Source organism: Apium graveolens, chromosome 3, assembly GCF_009905375.1.
Source record: "Apium graveolens cultivar Ventura chromosome 3, ASM990537v1, whole genome shotgun sequence".
In the NCBI taxonomy this organism is placed as follows: domain Eukaryota; kingdom Viridiplantae; phylum Streptophyta; class Magnoliopsida; order Apiales; family Apiaceae; genus Apium; species Apium graveolens.
In genome coordinates this window covers 297,359,788-297,379,940 of record NC_133649.1, presented here as the reverse complement: position 1 = coordinate 297,379,940, position 20,153 = coordinate 297,359,788, and the positions used below count along the sequence as shown (strand labels likewise).

The following is a 20,153-nucleotide window of genomic DNA, read 5'->3' as shown; positions in this document are numbered from 1 at the left end:
AATTTAACTGTTAACCTGGTAAACAGTCAAAGTGTGACAATTAAAAAGGGACGGTAATCAATTTACTGAGACAACTAAAAATAGACGGAGAGAGTATTATTTATTTAAAAATCATTAACTTTTGACTAATTTACTTTACGACTATTTGGCTAATCGACAAGCACGACCTCTATCAACTCGACTCGACTTATTAACGTGACAAAGCGTGATCATGACATGAATTGATTGTTTTTCATAATTATAAATTCAAAATGTTTCCCGGTCACCCTCAAAGAAAGGATTTTTTTTTTGGATTTTACATGGGGTTAAATATCAAGTAGGTCACTTACTCCGTCCAAATGTATCGAGTAAGTCACTAACTACAAAACTAAGTACAAAACTGACTCAAATGAGTCACTCATTTAAAAATTTGTATAAAAAATATCACTCTATCGTTAGTCGAAATTCTTAAAAGTATTATATATTGAATTTCAGCACATTTTTTATGAATGATATTACATGCAAATGAAAAATTCTGATTTCTATACATTTGATACATCCAAATGATATTACATTTTTTATACATTTGGACGATATTTAACCCATTTTACACGTAACAACATAGGTACAATAGGCTGTACTTGAAAGCTAAACCACAGTCAATTAGTCATATCGAACTAGTGATCCTAGTATTTCCTTTAAAAGTATTGATGATTCATGTCCATCTATATTTTTTACGCACTTTAACACCTTCTTGGTATTATGTTCACTGAAATTTAAGAGGATCTTTTCGAAATAAGTATTGAAAGCCATTAACATTCTTGGCAGGTTGCCCTAATTTGTTCTGTTTATGTTCCAACATTCTGGCTATGTAACCAGGCTGTTATGTATGTGATCAAACGGCTGTTTTAGCTTCCTCACTCCAATGCTATGGAGTACAAGCCGCATGATGCTTCTCTTAATGCTTGGATCAACTATACATCTCAGAAACGCAGTATAAGATGAGTCGTCCAGCTTACCTTTTCCGATGAGTTGTCGACAATGCACGATACTGATGTTCTAAAAATCCAGAATATCCAATTCAGCGATGTTGCGACATCAATTACATGTTTAGCGAAATCAATATTGCAATTCTGATCATTATAGTAGTACATTATGTGTGCGTGTCAATGTACAATACTTATGTTCTAAAAATTCAGAATCTACAATTCAGAGATGTCGCAACATCAATGATATCTTGAGAAAAATTGATGTTGTAATTCCAATAATTATTGCAGTGTATTATGTGTGCGTATGCGTGTGCGCGTCATGGACTTATATTTTGGAATAAATAAGCATGGAATTATTTTTGGTGTAAAGAAATGAAGAAAGAAAGATGTTGGAGCCACGTGGTAGGCTGGTCTGAATATCCGGACTCCAGAGTGACCTCCTCCTCTGTTTGAAATCAAAATGAAATATTTTGGTTCATACAACAACAACCATTTCTGTTTTTATCACTTTATCTATATTCTTTCTCCTTCATTCTGTCCATCCCCCTCTCAAAAATCAACCTCAGAGTTTAGTATAACATTGATTCATTAAAGAATTAGGTAACTCATTTGAAAGAGATGAGGGAGATCATAAGTTTACATATAGGCCAGGCTGGTATTCAGGTTGGCAATTCATGTTGGGAGCTCTATTGTCTTGAACATGGCATTCAACCTGACGGCAAGATTGCCAGGTTTCTCGCGTTTCTCTTCTCTTCTTCATGCATTTTATATGTTGTACATGCTGTAACAGGTTCTATGAGGTTTGTCCTTCGGATGAAAACATCATAGCACATAATGTGATTCTAATAAAATTTTGAATTGGGTTCTAGTATTATATATCTTTCCTATAGTATTACCTGATGATGATTCTTCTTTTGATTTCAGCGACACAACCAATGATTCTTTTGGTACCTTCTTCAGCGAGTCCAGTTCTGGAAAGCATGTGCCTCGAGCTATATTTGTCGACTTGGAGCCCAATGTTGTAGATGAGGTTAGGTCAGGAAAATATAGGCAACTCTTTCATCCTGAGCAACTTATTTCTGGCAAGGAGGATGCAGCAAACAATTTTGCAAGGGGACACTATACAGGTAATGTCTATTGCACCAGTTATGGTAGTTCAGTGCTATTACTGAATTTACTTCAATTATTTGATTGGAACCATCTGGTGCAGTGGGGCGAGAGATTGTTGATTCATGCCTTGATCGGGTGAGAAAACTAGCCGATAATTGCACTGGTTTGCAAGGATTTTTGGTGTTCAATGCTGTTGGTGGTGGCACTGGTTCTGGACTAGGATCCCTGCTTCTAGAGCGCTTGTCTGTAGATTATGGAAAAAAGTCCAAACTTGGCTTCAATATATATCCTTCTCCCCAGGTGAATCTTTTTTTCTTGAATCTAACCTTGGAAATAGTGAATTTCTCAAACTATTTCATCATTTGACAAATGTTTTGTGAATTTACAGGTTTCAACTGCAGTTGTGGAACCTTATAATAGTGTCCTGTCTACCCATTCCCTCCTGGAACATGCAGATGTTGTGGTGCTCTTGGACAATGAGGCAATCTATGATATTTGCAGGAGATCATTAGACATTGAAAGGCCTACTTACACTAACTTGAACCGCTTAATATCTCAAACTATTTCATCTCTGACCACTTCCTTAAGGTTTGATGGGGCCATTAATGTGGATATCACAGAGTTCCAAACCAACCTTGTACCCTATCCTCGTATACATTTCATGCTCTCTTCCTATGCCCCGGTGATCTCTGCAGAAAAAGCTTTCCACGAGCAAAGTTCTGTTCCAGAAATTACGAATGCTGTGTTTGAACCTTCAAGCATGATGGCTAAATGCGACCCAAGGCATGGCAAGTATATGGCCTGTTGTTTAATGTACCGCGGAGATGTTGTGCCCAAAGATGTTAACAGTGCTGTTGCTGCTGTCAAGACAAAACGAACCGTTCAGTTTGTCGATTGGTAAGGATCCTTAAAGTTTATGTTGAGCTGTTTATTATCAAGCAGTACCATGCCATGTCTTTAGTACTATATGCAAGAAACAAATCCTTGTCTTGACTTTATTGTATATTTGACGGATCTTGATACTGCAAAACTGAAGGTGCCCTACTGGATTCAAATGTGGAATCAATTATGAAGCTCCAACAATGGTACCGGGAGGTGACCTTGCCAGTGTGAAGCGAGCAGTGTGCATGATAAGCAACAACACAGCTGTAGCAGAGGTGTTTGGGAGAATCAATCACAAATTTGATCTCATGTATTCTAAGCGAGCATTTGTACATTGGTATGTCGGTGAAGGTATGGAAGAAGGTGAGTTCTCAGAAGCCCGCGAAGATCTTGCTGCACTTGAGAAGGACTATGAGGAAGTTGGGCAAGAAGGAGCTGACGAAGAAGAAGCTGAAGAGTACTAGTTCCTAAATTTGTTGTCGGTATGGCATTGATTACTGTTCAGAAACTAGAAATCTAATTATCAAGCTCAATCCAGCTTAACTATCTGTCTGGAACTATTATTCTAGTAAGATCAGCACAATTCACTGAATACATAAGATTATTATTTTTAGCAATTAATCTATATTTGCAATGAAAATAAGAATGACTAAATCATAATCTGATGTTCATCGCCAGCCACTTGACTCGAATGTTTAGTTACTCGGAGAATACAAAACCATGATTCAGAAAATATCAGCAATGAGCAATAACTGAAGAACAGGGGTACACAGCTATAGACCAGAAAACAAAAAACTTTGATTTTGCCAAGTCCCAATGTATTCTTGAATATTAGAACTTGGTCTCTTAGAAACTGAAGAAAGGATTTACTAACTTTAAGATCCTACAAAACCACTAAGTTTTAACATAACAGTGAACATAAAGAAGGAAGATCCCAGATAGAATCATTAGGATCATCGACAGTCTGAATATATTCTTGGACACCATTCACAGCACAACGCAACGCTGATTCTGAAAACTCCAGTCCAGTACTTGCTTCTGCCATATCATTTTTTGGCAACTCCCACATTTCTTGAGCATATGCAAATCTCTCAGCACCATTACCTTCCAAACCCCATGAAATATTTGATTCATATGAAGAGCCCAAGTAATATTCATCATCAAAGTTCCTCATATCAGGTTTGTAAGCATCATCAAACAAGTGATTATGATCCTCTACTATACCTCTTATAGGGAAGTCACCTTCACTACTAGTTGGGCTACTAGTAAAAGAGCTAGTGTTGGTACTAGCTGGATCAAGATTCTGTTTTTCCCAGCTAGTGTTGGTACTAGATGTATCAAGATTCTGCTTTTCATCCATGCCTTTTTTGGTCTTGAGCAGATTCTTAATCCGCGAAGCTAAAGGAGAATTAGCAGAAACATGAGTAACAAAGTTTGTTCGAGTATTGGTACCACGTAGAAGACAGGCTGCCTCATCGTAGGCACGAGCTGCAGCTTCAGCAGTTTCAAATGTTCCAAGCCACATCCTTATTTTCTGTGTTGTGTCTTTGATCTCAGCTACCCATCTACCAGAAGGCCTCTGTCTTACTCCCACAAACTTGTTGCTTCGACTAGTTCTGTTGTTTCTCCCCTTGAATTTGCTCATTTTTCCTTCTTGTCGGAACTGAATCTCCATTAAAGAAACCGAAAAATGTACTTGATGAAGACAAGGGGAATGTAAATGAGTTAAAATTAGTGTCTGAACTCCTAATGGTATAGTAGTGGAGGAGTTGGATACATGTTCTGTTGTGAAGTCTTTCTTATAAGAAAGTAGGTTTATGCCATGGCTTAATATTTTACTAGTGCATTCTTCTGTGTTTGTTATTTTCTTGGTGGATATTCTTTTTCCATGCACACAAACTCGGGAAATCTGAAAATAAGTAACTTACGACTTAAAATGAATAAGTGAATTATAAGCGATAAGTAAAAGAATACTTATAAGTTAAATAAGTGTTTGAATAATTTTACTTATAAGTTAAAAAAAATATTCTCTTAAATGAATTAACATACATACTTATTAAATATAATTATCTAAATTCTTGAATTTTAAGTTAGATTAACATTTAAAAATATAAATTTTAAAATTAAGGTTAATAAATCAGCAAAAAATCAAATTAAGTTGAGAAAAAGTACGTCGTTACTAACATTCAACTTATCAGCTTATAAGTTATAAATTCAACTTATGAGTTGGGTCGACAAACACTCGTCAATAAGCTGTTACGGGCTTATAAGCTAATAAGCTTGCTTATAAGAGGGTTGCCAAATAGAAGTATCTTTTAGCAACATATATTTATACATTACATTCCTAATAATACAAATTTGGTCAATAAGTGTATATGTATGTCAAGGTATCTAAGCATAGAGGTCCGAATGAGAGAAGTGGTGGGTCTGAGTTGGACAAAATTTCATGAGTATAAAACTTAGTTGCTTACAAGAAGTTTGGGATATCATATCATACTCCTTGTCTCCTTTCACCTCGCCTATCTCTATCATGAAGACTACTCATTCATCTGTCTTACTAGGTCAATCATACGACAGGAATATCGTCGAGGCACCACGGATTGCCACTTGGAGGCGTGCCAGTGATCGTGCAGACGACAACAAAGACAAAAGGCCAGAAAACAAACCAAGTTAAATATGATAATGGCTTGATTGGTATTAGGTTCATCAGATCGTGCACACTGAGTTGGTTCAAACCTCACCTTTGCATCAACCAAGTGAAAACCACTTGTGCTTTTTATCTAAAGACAAAAGATCGTCTAGTCACGCACACATACACACAGAGTAACTGACTTCTAAGCTAACATAAGTTTGAGCACTGTCCTACAATATAATACGCAGCTCATATTTTTCCAAGAACAAATCCAGAGCTATGCTTTAAACAGAAATGTAACCAATAACAGCAAGAATACTAATGGAAGTTTGAGATGACTAGCAGCAAACCATGTCAATTACTAAAGCAATGATAATTGACAAATTACCAATGCAGTGAGCAACATTCTTCAGCCAATACAACAAACATATCCAGTATACAGGGCCTTTCACATTAGAGGTTTTCACAACTATGGGAAGAAGGATCAACGGAATGGAGAATAAGAAGGTATCTCAAGAGGCGGCATCATGAGAAAATCAAGTTCCACTGCACGGTGCATGCATTAAATTTACACCTTACATTTCATGTTCAATCCAATTATGATCTGAATCCAGCCCCGGAACTTTACATTAAACCTTCTAGTGGAGACTACTTATAGTTCCCGACTAATCTTCACAGCTGTAAAAACTGTATTTGTAAGACAGGTCTAAAAACATGCGTGAACACAAGGGGGTCAACGGAATTTGCCAATCATCAAATATTATAAACCAACACCATTGTATGATTAGCATTGTGTGTAAGCTTGAACTTGATAAAACTAAACACAGTATTTTCAAAATGCGGAAGTGCACTCTCTAGGAGAACAAGTCTACAATAGCCAATAGGTAAAAACATAGCATTCTCAAAGAGAGTTTTGATTCCACCAAAGGTCCTTCAATTACATAGGAAAAGCAATGAATTACCCATCAAACAAGCAAAATTTTATAAAATCATTTAACATCAAAATAAAATTAAAATGCTATTGGATCTTTTGACAAATTTGAAAATCAGACAAGATTATCCCTCAAATCCACACATCATTGAAATGTTTCATACTACAAACAAAAATGCAGCTATGAGAGTAAATTCCTCCTCAACGATTGGCCTTGGCAACCCTTTCAATCTCGTCCTTCTTTTTGATTGCATAGCTGCATGATGTATGTAATTGCAGATCAGTAAAATACACTTTGCGATGTTATGTGTTACCGTGTGTAATTGAAGAAGATTAAACCTACAGTCCAATCTTGATACTCCATTATTAAAGAACACGAGAAGGTAAACTCTAGTCCCTTACCTGTTAGAAGAACCTTTGGCAGCATTGATGAGTTCATCAGCAAGGCACTCAGCTATAGTCTTGACATTCCTGAATGCACTCTCCCGTGCACCAGTTGTGAGAAGATATATTGCCTGATTGACGCGTCTCAGTGGAGAAATATCAACAGCCTGACGCCTCACCACACCAGCAGAACCAATACGAGTGGCATCTTCTCGTGGACCACTTTTATTTTAAAAAAAATAAATATAAGTTTTCAAATGATATGCTATGGAAAACAATAGAATGAAAATGTGAATGTAAAGACAACTAAGGATCTTGAAGAGCAAAAAGAAAACCATTCAATCAATTAATACAAAAGCATCAAAGGAAAGGTAATGCAGCAATTCGACAAAGAGGCATTTCCAAGTAGATTTGTAATGAAAAAATAGTTTTCTGGTTTCGCAAGTGTTTGGTAAATTGGTCATATTACAGATTAATACATCATTAATCAAATAATACTATAAATAAAATACAGATACCTGTTGATAACAGCTTCAACGATGACTTGGATTGGGTTCTGGTCAGTTAAGAGGTGGATGATTTCCATAGCATGCTTGATGATGCGAACTGCCAACAACTTCTTTCCATTGTTTCGCCCGTGCATCATGAGAGAGTTGGTCAACCTCTCAACAATTGGGCACTGGGCCTTCCTAAACCGCCTAGCTTGGTATCTTCCAGCAGTGTGAGGCATGTAGGTTGGGTGCTTAGCAGCAGTTGCAGTTATGTAATCCTCAACTGAAAGATCATTGATCTGTGGAAGTGCATAGAAATTGTAACGAAATTTATATAGGTATAAATGGAGGAGAACAAAGCAGTTTAATCCTATCCATATGGATATAATAGCTAAACTGTAAATGTGTAAAGTAAGACTAGTACTTATAAGAACATTGGATTCCTGACATATCTAGCCTATATCAACCTATGCAATGTAACTAACCACCACCATGTAGGACTACATAAATCAACTTGTAATAACAGTTTAACAATTTAGAAAGTAAAGATTGAATTTTCTATTACCTCCGTTCACAACAGAAAAAAAGTATAAGAAAACAAGTAATCAAAAAGGCACATTATACCAAGCCCAACTATTAGAAGTAAAGATTACAATAAAAGAATTGGGAAAGCAAACTACATTTGAGCTTCTGTGAGCACAATTACTAGCCAATCTATAAAATTTACTCATGTACATCAGTACATGAGGAGAATAATATATCATTTCTGTAAATCAACTCCTTTCTATCCAGACCCATAAAAGTTTCCAAAGAAGCCCAACACTAAAAACAGTAAAATACTAAATCCATACACTGTACACATAACTGACTATAATCCACTGTAAATTCGTAAACAATAGAACTATTTCGGAAATCACCTTGACAATTACTGTAATATCGAAAGGAAATACTAAACAGAATGCTAACAACAAACTCCATTCTGCTATCGAAAAGTCAGTTAAATACATACAATACAATTCAGCTCAATGTTGAGCTATTAAATATATTTTGATAAATCTAAATGTTGAGCCTATAATTAAAGGGGTAGATAAGAAGAAAAGTACCGAAACATCATCGTAAGACCAGCGGTTAAAAAGCATGACATCAGTGTGAACAAGATTCTCATCGGTCTTGGTAACAGCAGTAGCAGCAACAACAGGCTCAGCAGTAGCAGCCATAGCTTCAATTTAACAGCCCCTGTCACTTCAATTTTAATTTTAGTTTTAATTACTTGCTGTTATTTCCCAATTATTACAATATGTGGTATAACATTTAGAAAACAATAAGCTTACCTCGGGTCTTAGGAATGGAGGGAGATGAATTGCAGCGGCAGCGATGTAAACTGATAGACACGAGAAAGAGAGACGCTAGAGCAAAACCCTAGCCCATTTTTATATCCCCCGTACTTATGGGCCTCCTTTTCTATTGGGCCTGGCTTTAATCTTCCCTCGTCCGCATTTTATAAAACCCTATAAAAAAATCTCGGGAGGGAAAAAATGTGCTTGCAAAATATATTTTGTACAAATAATTTAAGAATAAACTAATGTCTTTGATAATCATTGAATATCCCTGGTGTCATCAAAAATTAATGAAGGAAAAGAAATGTTCATTTTCATTCAACATTTTCATTTCTCAACTTCTCCCGAGTTTTCTTTACTTTCAGAGCTCTCAGACTTTCAAGTTCTTATACTTCGAGAATCATATTAACAAGTCTTCCCCTTATGTCGAGCAGGCGATGAACAAACGTGCATGGATGCGGTCGCTTAAAGGTATATCACTAGTTTTTCCTTTCTATTTTAACCATTGTTCGAAGAATTTGAAGAGCGTATTAGATGAGTTAGCTGATGAGTATCCTGACATTGTTAGTCTTGATGTTTTTCAATACAAGAGCATTCTCAATCGAAAGGATGTAAATAAGATCAGGTTGGACTACTACTTTCCTGAATGGATCAAGGTTCGTAGAGCAAATTCTGAGGGGACTTGCAATTAGAGCCGTACAAGGCTGTTTATATACAAGGCAACTTTGAAAGCTGAACCGAGGTTTCTTCTGCACCCTTAATATCTCGACTTATGGCGGAGTTAAAATTTCATCCTTTCCAACTCTACCCCAACGTTTGTGCTTTCATAATCGTGCTTATAGTGAGGTGCCACGACCTTGGAATCCATTTGATCATTACCATGTTTATGAGTATCTTCATGCTAAAGATTCTACTTCAACAAGACTTGGTTGGGTTCAAATCTAACACAGGCCCGGGTTCAACATATTGTGAATTTTTACTCTCTTACGGACTTTGTCCATAAATGAAACCAGAAATTTGTAGTCTTAGAGTGGGAGGGATGAGACCGGGGAGAATATTTCAAACATGATTTTAGTTGTTCAGTCGATAATTCTCACTATATCTTGGACCTTGGCCTTCTCAGGCTATATGCTCGCGACCTTCTCATTAAGGACAAAGGTCAGACCACCTTATGGCGTTTTGTCACGGAAAAAAGTCGTGGAGGCTGCCCTCAGTGGCCTCTCTTTAGAGAGTATTTATTTATTTTCTACCCATTGCTTGGTCAAGTTTGTCCTTATACCAATTCTTTCATTGTCTTGTTTCAAACGTGGAATCTTTGGATGGACTGAATGACAAGGGCGGCACTATCACTTGTAGGATGGCGAGGAAAGTTGATGAACAAGCGAGTCATATCACCCAAAGTGCCTACGTTCCTTGAACCTTCTGGCTCTGAGAATAAAAGGGTCAAGGGTTCGGATGGAAGCTCGAAGACCCCTTTTGAGCCGTCATGGGATATTTCCGCCCAAGACTCAGTGTTCGGGAATTCTGCGCTCGCCTTGGAATGGTCTATGTAACAACCCGAGTCAAATCCCGAGTCTTTTTTTCGAAAACCGGGTCAAGTCCCGGTTACGAGTCCAAAATAAGCCGAAGCATACTGTCCCGAGTGCAGCCAACTTGGGTTACGACAAGCCCACCACAGGCCCCCAAAAGATCATGATTTGTTGGTGCACATAGTAGTAGTACTTTTCCTTATAAACTTAACAGAAGTCCCAAATCTCCTCGATGTGGGACTGGGGTGTTACAAACTCCCCCACCTCGTCAGGCCTGAACGGATATCCCATAGGACCAAGACCGTACCTCTCTAGCTTTTGTGGGATAATACTGGTTGGCTTCGTGTCCCCACCTTCAGACCTCTTACCATTGTGGGATAATACCACCAGCCTTCGTGTCCCCACCTCCGACAACTTGACGCATCAAGCTTTCGAAAGTCGGCTCTGATACCATATGTGACAACCCGAGTCAAATCCCGAGTCTTTTTTTTCGAAAATCGGGTCAAGTCACGATTACGAGTCTGAAATAAGTCGAAGCATACTGTCCCGAGTGTAGCCAACTTGGGTTACGACAAGCCCACCACAAGCCCCCAAAAGATCATGATTTGTTGGTGCACATAGTAGTAGTACTTTTCCTTATAAACTAAACAGAAGTCCCAAATCTCCTCGATGTGGGACTGGGGTGTTACAAACTCCCCCACTTAAACTCATGTCGTCCTCGTCAGGCCTAAATGGATATCCCATAGGACCAAGATCGTACCTCTCTAGCTATTGTGGGATAATACATGCTGGCTTTGTGTCCCCACCTTCAGACCTCTTGCCATTGTGGGATAATACCACCAACCTTCGTGTCCCCGCCTCCGGTAACTTGACGCATCAAGCTTTCGAGAGTCGGCTCTGATACCATATGTGACAACCCGATTCAAATCCCGAGTCTTTTTTTCAAAAACCGGGTCAAGTCCCGATTACGAGTCTGAAATAAGCCGAAGCATACTGTCCCGGGTGCAGCCAATTTGGGTTACGACAAGCCCACCACAGGCCCCCAAAAGATCATGATTTGTTGGTGCACATAGTAGTAGTACTTTTCCTTATAAACTGAACAGAAGTCCCAAATCTCCTCGATGTGAGACTAGGGTGTTACAGTCTAAGTGTTATATCACTCCTCTTAACCTAATACACATTTCTTCAGGTGAAAAACTCCTTCAAGCGGAGATGCATGGGCCTCATGCCTTATACCAGACACTCTTTACTTTGCTGCTTTTTTTAGAGCATTGTGATCGGCTAAAGGCCATCATTTTGGGAGGTCAGCCCCCTTAAGAGGTCGGCCCCCTTAGATCATCCGGTGACTTTTTCCGTGGGTAGTCTGGTCAACCTAAGTCAACCAAACTTATCTTGTGGATTTAGTTTTAAAACAGCTCTCTTTTTATTTCGCCGCCTCCTCTACTCATAGTTTTAAGCTGAGGAGCGAACACGAGGCTTTGCAAGCTTCAATGGCAAAGCTTGAGGTGTCCTCTAAGGGTTGGGAGTCTAAAGCCCTTTTGGCCGAGGAAAGAGATTCTCACTTCAAGAAGAAGTACTTTGATGTGGTCAGGAAGAAGAAGATGAAGTCGAAAAACCTTGTCGATGATTATTATCAAACTAAAGAGTTCCTCCAACTAGATCCGGAAAAACGAACGGACCGTGCGTGCCGGGCCGAATTTTTAACGGGTCGGTTTACTTATAACAGGAATCGCGAACGACCCGTATAAATAAACGGTTCGTGTCGTGCCGAGCCGGTTATTAAAACTGCTGAACTGTGTACGGCCCGCGAATCAAGCGAATAAAACGGTTCTTTTTGAACCGCGGTTCACTGGCGAATACAGGCGAATTATTAGTTTAATTGTTTTGTACGCGTTGCACTTGAACAACAGCCTAAGTTTTGTATGTTATTACTTAACATACTTTTGTTTTCCTTTTACTTTTTACACAAGTGAGGCGAATAACCGCGGGCCGGTTTATTCGCATGAGACGAGAATGGTCCATAACCTGTATTATACACACATTTCTATTGTGTGTGAGAACAACAAGGAGAGTCATGTGATGTGATGAATTTCAAGGTTTTGTATAGATACAGATTGTCGTAGGTATAGGTGTGTGTAACTGAATGTTATTGCTACCACTGTCTCCTCTAACCTCTATTTATAACCACCATTTTTTTTCTTTTTTTATTAACCACCATTCGCGAACTGAGGCGAATAACCGCGGGCCGGTTAAATTATTTTCTTACTTGTCATTCGTTTGCGGTTTGCACGAGCGGTTCCGGTCCGGTTCCAGTTTTAGAAGTTTTGTTATTCCTAGTGGACTAACAATGAGATTTACAGAAGGGGGGTTGAATGTAAATCTCAAAACTTTTTCAAGTTTTGAGCAGTTTTAAAGGCTAAGTGTTCAAGATAAACAAGTGTGTGAATTGCTTTAAGCTAATACAGACAGATATATATTCAAACACTAATGAAAAGAACACAACAGACCTTAAAAACTTTTCTGGTGGATTGTTGTTCCACCAGAGATAGTATTTCAGAAATTCTGTGATCTAAGAATTTGATCACAGCTGCGTCCTAGTACAAACTAGATAATTTTTCTCTCAAGATTTTTCTAAACAGCTCTGGAAAAATTCTATTCTAATTACTAGCTGCTACTTGGTTTATATACCACCAAGTTTACAAGTGAAGACAAGGATAGAATAAAATAATAAAATAAGTTCTCCACTTGTTTCTTCTCCAGTTCACTCCAATACATTGTTGACTATTGCCTCTTTATACTAGAGTAGAACGGCTGCTTTTTCTGATGTTCCTGAAATTAGGCTGCCACATCTCAGTTGTCTCTGTTCACCCATGTGCCTCTGTCTGCAGTTACAACTACCACTTATCAACTGCTATTTAACAGAACATCCGTTGAAGCCTTCATCCGTTGATGGCTTTATCCGTTGATGTGTTAGCAGTTGAAGCTCTATCCGTTGATGCACTCATCCGTTGAAGGATGTTATCCGTTGAAGCTTTAGAGACATCCGTTGAAGCTTTGTTTCTCATCCGTTGAAGGTCTTTAAGTTATCCGTTGACACCACTTCATTTATACAAATTTACAAGGCATGAAATATTTACAATTGACCTTCCTATCTGCATATCCTCTAGTAGTCAACATGACTTATAATTTCCCTTAACTTCTAAGAATAATAACTTAAATACAGAGACTGAAATGTGCTACAACACTAGACTTATTTCTAAGTAAAGCTACACCATGAACGGATAACCAAAGTGGTCTTATCCGTTGAGGCTACAAACACTAGACTTCTACTTAAGTGTTTTGTTAAACATATCATCAAACTAATGCACATATATTTCTAACAATCTCCCCCTATTTATGTCTATAAAAATTGTAGACATAAATTCAGGGTTAACTTGATGATAACAAAACACTTAACAGATATATGAATTGAAACTAAGTAGAAATTTAAAAGTGCTGCAAAATTGTATGTACTAGGAGGTAATTGAAGATTTACAGTATTTCCAAGGGTGCTCCTCTAGCCTGAGCAAATCATCTTTTTCTTCTTTGTTCCCTGGTTTTCTTTCCTAGCCCTTTGTCATTTTCCTCAATTTGGAGTTGGAGTTGTCTGAAGAATTCAGCTTCATCTTCATCACTGATATCCAACTTAGATTGCATTTCCTTTAGAGTTTCATTGCTGGCAATCTTGAGTTGGTCTTCAAGTCTGAAAAATCTTCTGACTCCTTTATCATCTCTAAATTCCATCAACCAATGAGGTGATTTGTGAATTGTAGTTCCCTTTTCTTGAATGAGTAAGGTTCTGGGCAAAGCATTGGGCTCCCTCCAAGTTTTCCTTATGTTGGCAATCTTGTTGAGAATTTCAGTCTTGGCAGTCCTGGTAAAGCCAGAATCCTTTTGTATGGCTGAAAAGACTCTGATCAAGGTAGAGTAGCCTTCATTCAGAATCCTGTAGAGAGGCCATGTTCTTTCCCCAGCTCCTTTGTATCTGAACACCAATCTCTCTGGTAGCTGTCTGTAGGCAGCTATTCCCCTTACATCCTCCAGCTCATCCAGATAGAGATCAATGTCTGAAATTTCTTTTATGTCACAGATGTGAACATAATCATCTTTAGAAATGGGTGGCTTAGGGTTAGGTTTTTGTTTTTGAGTGAATTTCTTAGAGGTTAGGGGAGGTGTAGATTTGGATTTTCTTTTTTGTTTCTTTGGTAGTGGAAGAGTGGTTAAAAAGGTAGGCAATTTGATGGTGTCCCAATCAATAGGTTCCTCTTTTGGAATGATTGGTTCACCATGGATGTTTATAGTGGGATAAGCAACAAAGGGTTCAGGTATGGAAGGTAGTGGTTTAGATATTGATTTGGTTTCTTCAGTGTTATCTTCACTCCTTCTATGTGCCTTGGCCTTTCTTCTGTTTCCCTTCTGCCATTCCTCTCTTTACTCCATATTTTCACCAAATATACTCCCAAGAACCTCATCTAAGTTAGCAATCTTGTCTTCACCCCTGACTTCAATTCCTTTCTTTTCTTCAACTTGACTTGACTTTAGCTGTTGTTCAAGCTTTGCTTGTGCTCTTTTGTCAGCCTTGAGTTTTTCAGCTTCTTTCTTCAACCTTTTGGTTTCTTCCTTCTTGGCCTTTGGAAATTTGGGATGTCCTTGCATCACACAGATACTCTTTCCCTCTCTATAGATAAAGGCCATGTTCATTCTCTCAGCTTTGTCCTTGGTCTCCTTCTTCTTTATGATGCTAGCACCCAGATTTTTGTCTTCATCAGGCTTTGGAAGAGGAAAGTCCACTTCTTTCATCTGAGCAAAGTCTAGGGGGTTCTTTGTGGAGTCCTTGCTGGATCTAGTGTTGGGCTTGAGAACCATAGGTTTTAAATTCTTGAAAGAAGTCTCTTCAACCTTATTTCTCCTTTCTGGCTTGTGCTCCATATTGATTGGTTCAACCTTTGTGCTATGTTTCACAGATATTGATTTATCTTGTGTAGAGCCAAACAACTGTTGCACCCTTTCATCAATTCTCCTCCTTTGCTCTTTCACTTGAATTTCAGTTGCTGCCAGCTGGATTAAATCAATTCCATCAGGCTTTCCTTTGATTTGAATGATTGGAGAAGTAGTGATGGCAGGAACTAGCACTTTAGATATTTGGATTTTTGTAGATGACTCTCCTTCCCCTTCCCTTTTACTCTCCCCCTTTTTGTTATCATCAAGGAGAGGGGTCAAGCCCTGTGCTTTTGCCAGCTGCATAAGTAGACTTGTTTGAGATTGTTGGTTGTGAAGAATGGTGGCCACAAAATCTTCAATACCTTGAACTCTGTCTTCCAACTTGGCCAGTCTCTTTTCAGCATTTGATTCCTTTTTCAATCTCAACAAAAAGTCCTGCATTGTACCATAGGGCATGACTGAATCCAATTTTTCAGAATTGTAGGATTTCAAGTCAGCAATATCCTTTTTGAGTTCATCCATACTCAGATTCTGTCTTACTTGCTGCAACTTCATGAGATGCAGTGAGTCCAGGTGAGCTGTAAGGATAGCCTTGGTACCAGCATGAGAAGTTTTCTGAATGGCCTGTTGAACAGTACTGATTTGTTTGACTAAGGAGACATTGAACTGCCCTGGTGTAGACTCCTTTGTCAAGGCCCATTCAGGTAGATTTGGAATTGAACTAGGGCCTTCATCTCCCCCTAAGTTAATGCTTCCATCAGAAGAAACAGAGTCATCATCATCAGAATTTACTCCAAATTCCTCAGATGACTCACCAGCTGTAGAAGGCATCTTGTTAATAGCAGCTTTATCTCTTTGAAGAGATTCTGTTGTATGTACTAGATGTAGTGTATTTTCTGTCTCCTCATTTCCCTGAGCAGCCAACAATTGATAGGCTGACACAGGATGAGTAAAAGTGTCAGCATCCAAGGAAATGTTATCAATTACAGCTTTGTAATGTTGCTGAAATTGTCTTTCCTTTTCAGCATCATCCACAATCATTGACTCACTTGCAATGGCTGGTTCCACCCTTATATCTGCTGTACCTGCCTTTCTCTCTTTTTCTCTATTTTCTTGCATCAGGGGCTCCCCCTGGCTCACACAACTCACTCCCTCACCTTCACCTACTAAGGTGGTACTCCTCTCACTTACTTTTGCCATGCTGGAAGAAATAGCATGCATATTTGAGCTCTCAATCTCTCCTTTTGCCTGGGAGCAACCCAGCCTCTCACTCAAATTATCACTCCCTTCCCTCAGTCCTAGAAGTGATTGTACAGTAATCATGTCTTCTACACTTGGAACTGTTTCAGTTGAGTGTGTAGAGACTATCAACGGATATGGAGTATCCGTTGAAGGTGAAACTGATAGTATCAACGGATAACTGCTGTTAAGCTTATCCGTTGAAGAACAACCACTTGTCAACGGATGAGTGATATCCGTTGAAGAAGGAAAAGAAGTAGAAATTGAAAGTGATATAACTGTTGAATCTGTGTGGATTGATTTGAGATTTGGTGACACAGATCCTTCAATTACATCTGAAAGAATTTGCGGGTGATCCAACAAATCATCTAAAAGATGATGATCACCTGTATTTGAGTGGGGCTCCTCCCTGAGTTGTAAAGAGGGAGAATCAGGAATTGATGAGAATAACATATCCACATCCAGAGATGGTGATGAAGTGTGTGGTGATTGATGTGTATTTATTGTGAGAGAATGGGGCTGTGACTCCACATTTGTTGGAGCCACATCAAACTGAGTTTGAGAAGGCATAGATACAGATGGATGTATCTGTGCAGTGTGTGCACCCTGTGTGGAAGATTGGGTTCTAGCCCTCTTTTTTCTAATAAAGGCTTTTGTTGGTGAGTGTTTGGCTTCAGTGTCCCTCCCTCGTTTGTTCTGTGTTCCTGGTTGGGAACTATTTTCAATAGTTACATCCTTTTGGGAGGATGCAACTAGGGATGTGCTAGATACATTTTCAACCACCACAGCTTTTGAGAAACTGTGGCTTGGCTAGCTTGGGAAGCACTTATCTCTCCTTCCTTATCCTGGGGGTTTCTTTGATGTTCACCCCTCCCCTCACCACTTACACCCTGTTCACTCCCCTCAGGGTTAATGGTAGGTGTTACAACTATTGTCTTTTGAGAAACAACAGAGGTGGTTTTCTTTGTCTTTGATTTTGAAAGTTTAGTTTTGGTGACCTTGGTAGGAATCTGTTGGGGCATTGTCACAGATTCCATGGCCACACTAGAAGATAAAGAAATAGAGGGGTTGGAAGAAGTAGGAGTTGTAGAAGCAGTTACCTCATTTACCTGAGGTGCATTCATGATTGGTAGATACACCAATGACACACTGCTGTTGAGATCCATTCTCACTAAATCTGCAAGAACTCTTTTCTCTTGTGCCCAGCACTTGAGTTTATTATTCTCATTGGTTATGACCAAACCTTCAGCAACATGGTTAGCCAATAACATAAAGAATCTAGCATAATAGATGTTATTAGGTCTATTAGCTTTGTTACCTAATCTAGTACCCAATTCTAGCATCACATAGTTGCTAAAATTAAAATACCTATCAGAAACAAGCATATAGAGCATATTAACAAGAGATGAAGTTATGGCATCAAAATTACTGATCTTCCCAGAGAAAACCTTGATAAAGGCATCTCCAAGAAAACTCCATTCTTTCCTAAGGCCTTTTCTTTTAATACTCCCTAAACTAGCAGAGTTAAGAGAATAACCTATGGAATCTAACATGCTGGATACATCATTATCAGTGTGTGGTGTCATGGCATTGTTCTCAGGTAATTTAAAACATGCTTGTAAATCATCACAGTTAACACAGTGATTTTTACCTTTGAGAGTGAAGGAGATAGTCATATCTATGGAGTTGAACTCAGCAGTTGTCCAAACCTCCTCAACTACTTCACAGTAAATCATTGGGGCTTCCAGCATTGCATAGCTAAGTTTACAGTTTTTGATAAAGTCCATCATTTTGTGATAATCTGAGTGGGCTTCATTCTTTTCTACCAAAGCTATGAAATTGTTCTTCTCATAGATGAACCCAGATTGAGACATAATCTATACTACTGGTGCCATTGTTGTGAGTAGAAATTGCAGAGAATAACTTGAAGGTTTTGCAGAGAGAAAATGGTAAAAGCTTTGAAATTTCAAGAAAGCGTAAAGTAAAAATGAAAAATCAGAAGGGCTTATATACTTTCTCAAATCAAAAAGCATAAATAAAAGATTAAACAATAAATATATGTAAGTAAATTTCAGCCGTTTAAGAATAAACTGTAAGTATTCTAATAAATACCTTTAAAACAAATACATACAGCTGTATGTATGAGTATCAACGGTTAAGAAAATAGAATCAACGGCTGTGAAACACCTGAATCGACTGATGTGACATTTCAACGGATAAGGTAAACTATCATCCGTTGAAGAGCACTTCAGCTTTATCCGTTGACGGATAAAAATTCCAGAAAAGTATATGTCTTTCAACGGATAATGAACATCCGTTGACAGAACAATTTTGACTTTCAACGGATAGGAAATATCCGTTGATGGAATAATCTGTGTTAAAAATCAAATTTGTTCTAGTAGCTAATACATTTCAGGCTTCAAATCAAATTGCAATAAGGACATGAATTTTAAGAGTAATTAAGCATACCTAGCTCACTTACTAATCTTGTGAATGTTGATTCATCAAGTGGCTTGGTAAATATGTCTGCAATTTGTTGTTCACTTGGAACAAAATGTAGTTCCACTGTACCATTCATGACATGCTCCCTAATGAAGTGGTACTTGATATCAATGTGCTTGGTTCTTGAGTGCTGTACAGGATTCTCTGTTATGGCTATGGCACTTGTGTTGTCACAAAAGATAGGAATTCTATCAACATGAAGTCCATAGTCAAGGAGTTGATTCCTCATCCATAACACTTGAGAGCAGCAACTTCCAGCAGCAATGTATTCAGCCTCAGCTGTAGAAGTAGAGACTGAATTTTGCTTTTTGCTAAACCATGATACAAGCTTGTTTCCCAGGAATTGGCAGGAGCCTGTTGTACTTTTCCTGTCTATTTTACAACCTGCATAGTCTGCATCTGAAGAACCAATTAGATCAAAGCCAGATTCTCTAGGATACCAAATACCTAAATTTGGTGTACCCTTGAGATATCTGAAAATCCTTTTGATAGCAATTAAGTGAGACTCCCTAGGATCAGCTTGAAATCTAGCACATAGACATGTAGCAAACATTATATCTGGTCTGCTAGCAGTTAAATATAAAAGTGAACCAACCATGCCTCTATAACTTGTAATGTCCACAGACCTTTCAGTCTTATTTAATTCAAGTTTGGTGGCAGTGGCCATGGGAGTTTTTGCAGATGAACATTCCATTAAGTCAAACTTCTTTAAAAGATCATGAATATATTTAGTTTGACTAATGAAAATTCCATCACTAACTTGTTTAACTTGTAAACCAAGAAAATAGGTTAGTTCTCCCATAAGGCTCATTTCATAATTACTTTGCATTAGCTTAGCAAACTTTTTACAAAGTTTATTATCTTTAGAACCAAATATTATGTCATCTACATAAATTTGAACAAGTATACTAGAGCCATTAACATCTCTAAAGAAGAGAGTTTTATCAACAGTACCTCTAGTGAAGTGATTCTCCAAAAGAAATTTTGATAAGGTTTCATACCAGGCTCTAGGTGCTTGAGTCCATAGAGTGCTTTCAACAGATAATACACATAGTCTGGAAAATTTGGATCTTCAAATCCTGGAGGTTGACTTACATAGACTTCTTCCTCTAATTTCCCATTTAGAAATGCACTCTTGACATCCATTTGATAGACTTTGAAATTGGCA

General features: G+C 38.2%; 3 protein-coding genes across 5 annotated transcripts; 1 reads left to right on the top strand and 2 right to left on the bottom strand.

Annotated features, from left to right (window-relative positions):
• Nucleotides 1-1,495: 1,495 nt before the first annotated feature.
• Nucleotides 1,496-3,581, top strand: LOC141711180 (tubulin alpha-1 chain-like). 2 transcript variants are annotated; one of them, XM_074513608.1, is made up of 6 exons: nt 1,496-1,699; nt 1,893-2,095; nt 2,179-2,378; nt 2,467-2,975; nt 3,115-3,235; nt 3,321-3,581. In XM_074513608.1, exons 1-6 carry the CDS (start codon nt 1,587-1,589, stop codon nt 3,429-3,431), a joined length of 1,257 nt encoding a protein of 418 aa, XP_074369709.1. In that variant the 5' UTR covers nt 1,496-1,586; the 3' UTR covers nt 3,432-3,581. The 2 variants fall into 2 exon arrangements, with proteins under 2 accessions (XP_074369709.1, XP_074369708.1); XM_074513607.1 differs by having other exon boundaries at nt 3,115-3,581.
• A 66-nt stretch (nt 3,582-3,647) lies between these two features.
• Nucleotides 3,648-4,734, bottom strand: LOC141711179 (ethylene-responsive transcription factor ERN1-like). The gene has a single exon (XM_074513606.1). It carries the CDS (start codon nt 4,633-4,635, stop codon nt 3,862-3,864), a length of 774 nt encoding a protein of 257 aa, XP_074369707.1. The 5' UTR covers nt 4,636-4,734; the 3' UTR covers nt 3,648-3,861.
• A 1,743-nt stretch (nt 4,735-6,477) lies between these two features.
• Nucleotides 6,478-8,882, bottom strand: LOC141713723 (small ribosomal subunit protein uS7-like). 2 transcript variants are annotated; one of them, XM_074517282.1, is made up of 5 exons: nt 8,730-8,882; nt 8,502-8,640; nt 7,426-7,697; nt 6,926-7,129; nt 6,478-6,779 (listed from the first exon to the last, which is right to left on the bottom strand). In XM_074517282.1, the coding sequence occupies exons 2-5, from the start codon at nt 8,613-8,615 to the stop codon at nt 6,725-6,727; spliced, it is 645 nt and encodes a 214-aa protein (XP_074373383.1). In that variant the 5' UTR covers nt 8,616-8,640; nt 8,730-8,882; the 3' UTR covers nt 6,478-6,724. The 2 variants fall into 2 exon arrangements, with proteins under 2 accessions (XP_074373383.1, XP_074373384.1); XM_074517283.1 differs by having other exon boundaries at nt 8,502-8,634; nt 8,730-8,879.
• Between the last annotated feature and the right edge of the window lie 11,271 nt (nt 8,883-20,153).